The sequence below is a fragment of the Athene cunicularia genome (assembly GCF_003259725.1).
Source record: "Athene cunicularia isolate RWA chromosome 10 unlocalized genomic scaffold, athCun1 chr10_part1, whole genome shotgun sequence".
Taxonomy (NCBI): Eukaryota; Metazoa; Chordata; class Aves; order Strigiformes; family Strigidae; genus Athene; species Athene cunicularia.
Genome location: NW_020799112.1, coordinates 3,697,458 through 3,708,054, shown reverse-complemented (window position 1 = coordinate 3,708,054; position 10,597 = coordinate 3,697,458). Strand labels below are relative to the sequence as shown.

The following is a 10,597-nucleotide window of genomic DNA, read 5'->3' as shown; positions in this document are numbered from 1 at the left end:
CGGCGCGGCCGCGCTGCGGAGGGGCCGTGGGCGTGGGCACAGCGGGGGCCGTGGGCCAGGCCCGCGCCGGTAATGGTAGCGGCGCTACTATCACTGTGGGTACGAAACTGAGGTCACTGAAGGGATTGGGGTCTTCATATGCGGCTCAGAATATCGCTAATTTTAGAACGTTGCTTTCTGACAAGAGAACAATGATGTTTAATGAGTTATTGCTTTTTGCAGTCTCGAAGATATGACTCCAGAACTACCATATTTTCTCCAGAAGGTATTTTTTAACCCCACACTTTCAAGTAAACTCTGGCTTCTATCCAGCATCTCAAAACCAAATAACAAACCACTTGTACGAAGTTTGGTTGTTTATAGTACTTTTCTATCTATATATGACTTCAGAAAACATTTACCTGCCAGAAGTAGCACCTAGTTCTGTAAGGACACCAAGGGTCCAAAGTGGAGACTTCCAAATTCATCCTAATTCAAGTAATAGTGATACCATGTTCCATTAGTGAGTAATACCACCTGCCACTTTTTTGAAATAACTTGAGCAAATCTTCACCATTCATCTTTTGTTTGAGCATTGATGGATTTTGTTACTATTCCTCCCATCCCCTGAGAATGCATAATATCCTGCTGGTACAATCACACCTCTCCTTGTTATTCTTACACATGCTGAAGCAAGTGTGTACAAACCATGTTGTCATATTTCTTAGGTGAGATGGACTTGAAAAGTCTAGTATCAAATATTTGGATCATTGAAAATCCGTTTTGGCTCATTCTACTGCAGCAGAGTGTTATGTAGATTTAATTTTTTGTAAGAGAAAGGGTTTTTTTCCACATTGGCAATGCCCTGTATTACCTTATCAGATTTGTGGATTTTCTCTCTCTGACTCCCTCCTCTTTTTCAACCAATTAATTTACTATTAACTGGTAATAGATGTGAAGAAGTAGGACTCAATTGTACAATGAGCGTCTGTCAGATTCTTGCAAAGTTAAGTTACCTTGCGTACTTGGTGTTGTTCAGTGTTACTTTTTGGATGTTACTAATTTAAATCCTTTCCTAGGTCGCTTGTACCAGGTCGAGTATGCAATGGAAGCAATTGGACATGCAGGTACTTGCTTGGGAATCCTAGCAAATGATGGTGTTTTGCTAGCAGCAGAGAGACGCAACATTCACAAGCTTCTTGATGAAGTGTTTTTCTCGGAGAAAATATACAAACTTAATGAGTAAGTTGAAATAATGGTCATGTGCCCAATGACATGATCAGTAACAAAACACTGCTGTTACTCAGATATTTTGGCACTGAACCTAGTTTTATTTAAAGTGTTAGTATTTTTGTTCAGTGTTTTAGACAATTATGAGTATTTTGTCATTGTTTCAGTACTACTTCTAAAGTAGAAGCATCGCTTTTGTTTTTAATCTCTAGGAGAGTTTTTTAAGTGGAATATCCTGTTTGTTGGTACTTCCCAATACAAAGTAATACTACTGCAGCAATTAAGAAAAGGGGGAGTTCTCAGTTGTACAAAATACCGTTGGAGGGGGCAGAATAAAGAATGCACACAAAAATCACCATGCTCTTTCAGCTCACTGTACTTCTCTAAGTCTTTTTTCTTTTGTCATTCAAAGAGAACAAGATAATTAGGGAAACATGCCTTAGGTTTCTTTGCCACAGTTGTAGTAGAGGTGGTATGTTTCCCTATTACGACTTCTTTTTTAGCTCTCTGGAAGTTAAATTTGTGATATCAGAGCGAAGAGTGTTATGGATTATGCTCTCTTGCCTATAAGGGAGGTAGAGCTTCATCCTTGCCAGAAGGTGCTCATGAAGCACAACTATCTTTTCACCCTGCCAGCCTCCCATTCTCGTTTGATCTTGAAAGCAGCTAGAGCTGTCGGAAGTACTGGATTTTCAAGGAGGCAGTGTAACAGTGCACTGGAGTAGTCACCTAGGCCAACCTTTATATCTTCTGAAAAATTCGAGTGCACTTGAAAAAAAATAACCTGGATTATTTTTCTTGAATACTTTCTGCGTAGTGAAAGCTCTATAGCAATATTGGGTTGGGCAAAGGGCATCTTAAGAGCTAACAAAACAGTCAAGGATGTGAAGTGTTTATTTTTTGTACGATCAAATCAAGATCGCTAAGTTTCAGTTACACAAATGCAGTGTGTCAGCCAGCAACTTCCAGTGAAGGCCTGTCCCCCATCTCTGTGGCTACTTCAGCATCCTGGTGTGCTGTCAGGTGGCCTCCAGGTAGGTGCCTGGAAGTAGCTAATGGCTCTTCTAAAGACACCCAGGGCTTAATCATCTTCGGCATGATCCTCTTCACAGAACTATATGTATAACTAACGTACTGACCTGCTTACTTTTTGCTGTCCACCTCTGCTCTTACAAAATGGTACATAATATTTTTAGTGCACCCTAAAGGCAGGAGCTGGTGAACTGGTTTTATATGGCAGCTACATAGCTTTGGTCAGAAAAGCCCAACAGTAGGTGTTCTGCTTGAGCCACTCACAACATGACTGTTGGAGATTGATAGGAATTCAGTTAATTTGTGTGCTTTTATTGCAGGGATATGGCTTGCAGTGTTGCAGGAATAACTTCAGATGCCAATGTTCTAACAAATGAACTGAGACTGATTGCGCAGAGGTAGGTCTGCTGATAGTTAACATGATTTTACTTGTCTGTGCTGTCAGATTCAGTTCTGTTTATGTATTACATCAAAATGAACATGCAGAAGTAGATTGAAATAAAACAGCTAGATCAAAGGCTGTAACTCAGGAACTTGTTTCTTATTAAATGTGGTACAGGATACTGTCAGCAAAACAAGTTTTGAAAACTGCTTCTTTTTTGTATTAGGTATTTGTTACAATATCAAGAGCCCATTCCCTGTGAACAACTGGTAACAGCACTATGTGACATCAAGCAGGCTTATACACAGTTTGGAGGTAATGGAGCATAGTGAACCTGAACCATTGTGCTTTTATATGTCTAAAGAATGATTCTGTTACATAATTGAAGCATCTGAGTCTCTGGACAGTTACACCAAACTCTTGTGTAACAACTTATACTGGGAAAAACAATAGCCAAATCTAAGAGGGGAATGAGTAGTCATGGTTACTGTTTTGCTACTGAAGGTGCTACGTCTTGGTGACTGAGCTATTGATGGCTGGGATTCCAGCCCACTGCATAGAATGCTTTGGGTGCTCTTGGATTTAGTGAATGCCTTTAAGAAGCTGTAAGAGAACTGTTTAGTATGGAACCTTTCAACGTTTTAGGCCCATCCAACATGATGGCACAACAAATCACAAATGAGACCATATGTAAGGGTACTGGTATTGTAACACTTAATATTATTTCTGTGGATCAAGCAACGTATTAGAAAACTACATTTTAAGTAGTGTTCCTTGGTATGTGAACTGATGATTCTGGTATTTTCCATATATGTAATATGAAAGAATGACCTTTTTATGTACCTGGATTTTGAGACTGTGAAGTTACACACTTTAACAGCAAAGCTACAAACGTTAAGTACAAAGTTTTGATTTAAAGTCCTGAGATGAGAAATTACAATTTGTGGAGACAGAAATGGACTGCTCTTAGGGTTAAATGACATAAACGTCTGCTGCCCCACCCTCCCTCCATGACTTAGAAAGAAATGCTGGCATGCTTATCTCAAGCAACAGAAGCGCAGAACAGTCTGTTAAATCCTAGTTCACAGGAATAGATTTGAAAAAAAATCAAAGAAAGTAATTGTCACTCATGACCAATCTTGTTACTAAATTTAGATTGCTAATAGCTTTCTTTTTGACAGGAAAACGTCCTTTTGGTGTTTCATTGCTGTATATTGGCTGGGATAAGCATTATGGATTTCAGCTGTATCAAAGTGATCCTAGTGGAAATTACGGCGGGTGGAAAGCTACATGCATCGGGAATAATAGCGCTGTAAGTTCTGGGTTTTTTCCTCTCAAAGTCAGGCAAAAAAAAAAAAAGAGTAAATCGCGCTGTACTAGTTAAACTGAGTTGTTGATTACTAGTGCAGAGCAGAAATGGATAACTGTAGAAACACTGCTGTTACTCATGTATTGATATTATCTGGCAAAAAGCAACTGGTTGATTGCACAAAAATACCATTTTAATTTCTGTGAAATTTATAGGCAGCTGTGTCAATGCTAAAGCAAGACTACAAAGAAGGAGAAATGACCTTAAAGACTGCACTTGCATTAGCCATAAAGGTTCTAAACAAAACCATGGATGTTAGCAAACTCTCTGCAGAGAAAGGTAAGCAGTTCGCTAATACGGGAGAACACTGCTTAAAAAAAGAAAATGTAGTGAATGTATACACACTAGACAGGGTTTATTTGATATGTAGCTGTCATGTGAAAAATGTTTTCAAAGATGCAGCAGCTCTCAGCCTTAATCTTTCTGAGGGGGGTAGAAAGCTCAGATGCCTTAGTTTGAGGGTGATCCACCTTGGTCAGCTCCGGGGGCTGGACCGCAGCTGAGGAACTGTAGGCCGCGTCGGTGCGGTGGCAGAAATGGCTGCGTGCCTGGTAGAAGAGGAATCGCTGGAGACAGTTTTTTTTATTAATGTGCTTGCATATGCTGCTGCAGTAGAGGACTGCCGCCATCTTGGCTTGCCAGTCCGGCTTCTTTGTAGAGTCAGGACAAGAGCCTTCTGCTTCGTTGTCAGTTGTAACTGCAAATCTTACCCTTCTGATAATTGCTCTGTCTGAAGGACAAAATGTAACATCGCTGTCTGTTCCATATGTTTCAGTTGAAATTGCAACACTGACAAGAGAGAACGGAAAGACAGTGATAAGGGTTCTGAAGCAAAAGGAGGTGGAACAGTTGATAAAACAACATGAGGAGGAGGAAGCAAAAGCTGAACGTGAAAAGAAGGAAAAAGAACAAAAAGAGAAGGATAAATAGAATATGAAATCAAGTGTTCTGTTCTGTAGATAATGTAGGACCTGCTTCAGTAAAAGATAATCTGGATTTCTGTTATGTAGAAGCCTACAAATACGCCATGGATAACCCAGAATTACTTTTGATGAACCAGGTCCTTAATCATCATTCAGATAATTAGTTTACTGCTCCTTACATTGACCGATAATTGCTTTAATTCTTGAACACTCTATTTCTTTCATCTTCTATTTTTTATTATGGAATAAAATTTAAGAAGAATAGTGATGGGTGTCTTTTATTTCCTCAGTAATGCCTGGGTATGCACAATCTTGAGGGGTTTAAACGCTTTAAACCATTAAAACAAGGTATATGCTAGTTGGTAAAGAACAAATATGGTGTTAGAATTGTTAGAATTTTGTGTGTATGTGTGGGTTTTCCTTTTAAAGTAGTGAAAAGGGCTCCTAAGTTTGAAAAAACATTTCACAAGTACAGAATTAAAGTGTGCTGGCATGCCAAGTTTTAATTTTGGCCTATTTTGTTCTATAACAGGCTATGTCAAACTGATGGTCTTGCAAGCAGTAGTTTTAAACATGGCCAGTAGCACATGTGTTCACTTTATCATAGCCTTTCATGAGTGCATGCTTTCTAAGAAATTAATCATATAACACTAGCTATATTCACACAAACTAGAAAGACATTTTACAAAGGCCACATGAAAATGTTAAGCTGTCTTGTCAGAATGCAAATAGGTAAATAAGTGCATGATTTTAGGCCGTGTTGACTATTTTACATTTTATCCTGAAAGGAAGTGGAGATGTTTTATATTTAGTTTAGTGTTGCTGATACTTCCCCAGAGAATTTGCTTCCCTTCTTGGACAGACAGCAGTCTAGAAAACTAATCAGTTAACCACTTGAGAAATCGTAGTATTTGTGCATGAATTAGAAACGACAATAATTTTTGTTCAGATTGTTCCTAGACTGAATGCAAAATAATATGATTTTCAGATTAACAACAATCTCTTCTAGTTCTGAAAAACAAAAAAAAAAACCAACCAACAAACCAACCAACAAACTGATCTGGGATTAATAGAGGAGAAGAAGTTACTGAAGATTATTTTGCACCCTTTCAGTCATCAAAAGCAAATTGAAAAGCTCACTCAAGTGACATGCTTAAATCAGTGGCCTTACCTGCCTGGGACACTGGCCAGCAACCCGGTATTGTCTGTCTTGTAGTGTTTTGGGATTGTTTTTTGGTTTTACCCCAAAGGATATTGTGTTTACAGGATTTCATATTGCCATTTAAAGAAATGAGTGAATCTCTTAACAGTGTTTCGTTACTTTTAATCTATCCCAGACATTTTTGACTGATAAAATGTGCTTTGTCAACATGGCCAGAAATTACCCTTAGTCTCAACAAAACCCATTTTTGTGCTTATTGCTGTAAGATTCACCGTTGAGAACAGAGAGAAGGAATCTGACTTGAGGTGTCTGTGCCGCAGCTTGCGTAGATGTACTGCACTCACTTGGCAGGCTCTGCACGGAGAGCGGTGTGGGGTGGAGTGGGTTCTGTGCAGGCTGCAGGACCTGCTTGTTCATTTTCTAAGTCTCAGTGCGGGCCAATTGCTTAAGTCTTTTGTACTGAACTTAGACAGCACTTTGTTAGTATTCAGATTTTATAGCTAATACAAGTTAGACTTGAGTTTTATTTGCACCTTGTGCAACAGCGGATCTTCCAGATAATAACATAGGAATGATACTTCATGCAACAAGTCCTGAACAGTTGCAGACAACATGCAATGGGTAAGATTTAATCTCCATTATAAAGGGTTGTATAAATACCTCAAGCTCCATTTTTATGTAGGAAATGCAGTGCTCAATCTTGCTATTTTTTGATACCATGAATGCAATATATCAGCATCTTTTGCAGATTTCTAGATCACTGATGATGGTTATACAAGTGCTTGGAATATGCCCTATAAGCAGCAATGCCAAAATGGAGTTTTTTCTAACTTCTCAAAGATCACTTGAAACAAAATGTGATAGACTCCAGCAGTGCTTTCTGTCTTCTAGGAAAACATTAGAGCATCTGAGTCTGTGCTCATCAATGTATATAAATCACACAAGGCAATTTGTGTAGTATGCTAGTAGAAGTATTATTAGATAGCTTAGGATATAGATTTATTAAAATATTTTTTCTTAAATGCTTCCATTTCTAACAAAGAGGGGATAACAAATACCTTTAGACCTTTGTTTAAAGAATTACTAATAGCATTTCTCTGCCAAACACTGCATCTTTTGCTGGTAAAGGAGGACTTTTTAGATACTGCAATAATCAAAAGTCAGAATATGATTTAAATAATTTTCTGATCTGTACTCCATTATGTATTGAAGCATTGTGATAAGTTGTGTAGTTATGCTACATTTTAAAAGCTATTTATTTAGAGGTTTTGTTTACACAAGGTAGAAGTATTGTCAAATAATTTATGAGTATAATCTGAACAATAATTACACCATCTCTACTGAGTGCCACTAATAGCTGATTGTGGGATGAACCTCAGTATTGCCTTGGAATAGGCAAGTAACTAGCTGGCACTCATATCCAAGATGTACAGTAAAGTTCTGCTAAACTAAATGAATTTCTGATTCTTTTCTGCCTTTGAACCTAGGACAGTAGGCAGGTGCTGGAGATCTCTTATTGACTAGAATCTTCCTGGCACATCCTTACACTAATGCAAGTTCCTTACCTGTTTTTCCTAGAAATAGAGCAGCATTTGACTGCATAGGCCTGTTGTGTTGATTCTGGCTTTGTGTGTTACAGAAAAAAAAAAAATCAAAAAAAAAAAATCACCACTATCTGTGCCTTCTCTGGGAGTGGTTTGGGGATAAGTCGTAAGAACAGAAAAATGATTTTGGCGATACTTTTGAGTTGTTTTTGCTAATCAAAATGATCTTCCTGTTCTTTGTATGTTTTTTTTTGGTGTACGTAGTGTTTACGTAGAGTTTACAGTGTATTACATAAGTATTTAAAATATTTAGCTATTGCTGTGGATTGAATGTTATTTTAACACCAGAACTTAATGTGGTGCTGTGGAAGGTGACAGATTTTTCAAATTAGGTAAAAGTATTTACTTGAAACTGTTTGCATAATATGATGTTAGTAAACTTAAAGACTGGATAGTTTATATCTCACTTGAGTGCATGATAGAACTTGTTAGGGCAGATATTCACAAATAGATTGTCCTAATAAATTGTAACGTGTTTTGTTATTCTAAGTAGTTTAAGAGATAATGAAACTACTGCTTCTCCAGTAATAACCTGTGCTGTCTCTTGCATCTGTCAGTGTTTAAAAAAAGAGTTAGCTTGTTTTCTAGATGACTGTATTCTGTTCAAATAAAGTCAGTTTAACTTCTAAGACTGCTTCTTATGTCACTTACTGTATTGTGCACTGGAAGACAGACGATTCCTTTAGGTATGCTTCCTTATTAATCCAAATATTTTTAATTGTCAGGGTTATAAAAGCACCCCAATTAAAATGATAAACAAAGGACTTTTAATGTTAAATGTGACTGCTGCTTCTGTTTTGTTATGGATTCCCAAGGTAATTACTCTTTCTGTTCATAATCTTAAAATTAGAGAATACTTCTCCACTGTGTTGTGAGAGCAAATACCTTAGTGATTACAAGGCAATCAGATTAATGGTTTTAGAGGCCGCAGCACTGTGCGTGATACATAGATACTGTAGCCAGTGATACACAGATACCATAGCTAAGTGTATGTAAGACATCTAACTCCAAGAAGTTAATGCACTCAGGTACTTCATACATGAGAGAAATGATGTAGCTTCCGATGAGACGAGATTCTAGGACTTACTTGAATGTCTTTCATTTTTTTTAAAGAATATTTCTCATTACAGGTTTTCTGTAGTAAAAGTTGTCCTCCTTTTCAAGTTTTAATTGCAGTTATTTCTATTACAATATGAAAAAACACTAAAATAACTTGACCTGAGAGTACCCTTCTCTGGTTATGTAGCTTTTGTCTTTAATCTGGAGATACTTCAGCTTCACAAAAAAATCTTTAGAATATTCTGATTTTTTGAAGAGAACTGAGCAGCTTGCTATTTTTATCTGTGATTAATTTGGCATTTGGCTTTCCAGTTAAAGTACCCTTCGGTGCACAGTAAAAGCTGCCATCAGCCAATTTACTGGAGATTCTCTGAACATACTTTAGTGGGGACCTTCAGATGTCAACTCCTGCTGAGAAGGAGCCTTTGAAAGATAGCAGACATTACTCATGGAATTGTTTAGGCTTTCACTTAATGATAAATATGAAACTTAACATGCTGCTGTTAGTATTAACATTTTGCTCCAAGTTCAAATCAGGAGGAACAAAATGGCTTATTTATAACTACTATTTTCTAAACCAGTAATAAAACAACATAATTAATGTGTGCCAAATGATGCTACATAAAATGTTTAGCTAAACAGTGGGCACGTAACCTAGACTGTTTAATCCTTTTACATTTTACAGCATCTGTTTTGCCTAGCTAGGACCCAACTGCAAACAAATGCATTGGTTATGTAATAAAACCAGTTTGCTATGTCCTGCACATTCAAATGGCAACTATATTTAACACTTTACTAGACGTTATGGCTCTAAAATGTATTTACTGCAATGCACATATGCTTCTAACAGAAATACAGATTTTTACATGGTAACCTTTACGTTAAGAACACCAGGTGCGATGCAGTGGTGGACCAGTTGTCATCAAAACTACAGAATTGCAAATTCAGTAGAAACACTGACCAGTAATTTTTTGAGCATTTGGAAAACATCAGAAATCCAGTGTATCACAAAAGAATAAAATAGGTTCTTTTGTGCCATGCTTTGGAATAAAATACGTTTTTATTTACTCTAAAATCTCAGATGGACCACTGCATACACACTGAGCATTTCAAAATAAGAGTCGCAGGCTGCATCCTTTAACACATAAGTATTTCGACGGTGGTGGACATGCGGTATACAAATGGATACATAAAATGACCGTATTTACTGCAGAGCATTCAAATCAATACAACATGTCACTAGAAGTGTGCTGGAAGAAGCTACGTGTAAGCAGCCTTTTTTTCGGATGGCTTGTACGGACTGCATTATGTCTTGCACTGACATGAACAACCTAAATATGGCTGCAGGGTAAGATAATACTACGAGCTTAAAAATTAAGAAAGGGATTGAAATGCTTTGTGTTGGTTGTCAAAAAAATGGTGATGGTTGTCAAAAAGATTCATGATTTACACAATGAGATGCACAATTTCTCTGTAAAATGAACACAACATTAAAGAATTTTGAGAATTGACAACATGCTTAATGAAATTTTAACTTTGGGTAATGCTCATTTTAGGAAGGTACAAAGTTGCTAAAATGATTTGAGTTGTATAAGGTCCATTTTTCTGAGGAATCTGTTATCTAGCACTTTTCATGTAGTGGCTGATTAACGCTGTGTAAAGCCATTTAGATAAGCTTTCCACATCTTTTCTCCCTGTAAAAAAATCTTAATAGTACTTTAAATGCACCAACTGTGAAATACAATGTGATTTTTCCTAAATCATCCTGATGGAAACATACAGTGTACACATGGCCACAGAAAATAGAAGCAGCTGGCATTAATGCTTTTTTTTTTTTTTTTTTTTTTTTTTTTTTTT

The 10,597-nt window shown here is 37.2% G+C and overlaps 1 protein-coding gene across 1 annotated transcript; it reads left to right on the top strand.

Moving 5' to 3' along the window:
- Positions 1 to 6: 6 nt before the first annotated feature.
- PSMA4 (proteasome subunit alpha 4) lies at positions 7 to 7,734 on the top strand. Its single transcript, XM_026856121.1, has 7 exons — positions 7 to 265; positions 1,059 to 1,221; positions 2,562 to 2,639; positions 2,850 to 2,938; positions 3,805 to 3,935; positions 4,148 to 4,271; positions 4,768 to 7,734. The coding sequence occupies exons 1-7, from the start codon at positions 202 to 204 to the stop codon at positions 4,920 to 4,922; spliced, it is 804 nt and encodes a 267-aa protein (XP_026711922.1). The 5' UTR covers positions 7 to 201; the 3' UTR covers positions 4,923 to 7,734.
- Positions 7,735 to 10,597: the final 2,863 nt, after the last annotated feature.

Coding starts and splice junctions, on each gene's coding strand:
- PSMA4 (XM_026856121.1), top strand. CDS start 202: ATGAGTTATTGCTTTTTGCAGTCTCGAAGATATGACTCCAGAACTACC. Junction 266..1,058: donor TACCATATTTTCTCCAGAAG/GTATTTTTTAAC, acceptor ATCCTTTCCTAG/GTCGCTTGTACCAGGTCGAG. Junction 4,272..4,767: donor CAAACTCTCTGCAGAGAAAG/GTAAGCAGTTCG, acceptor CATATGTTTCAG/TTGAAATTGCAACACTGACA.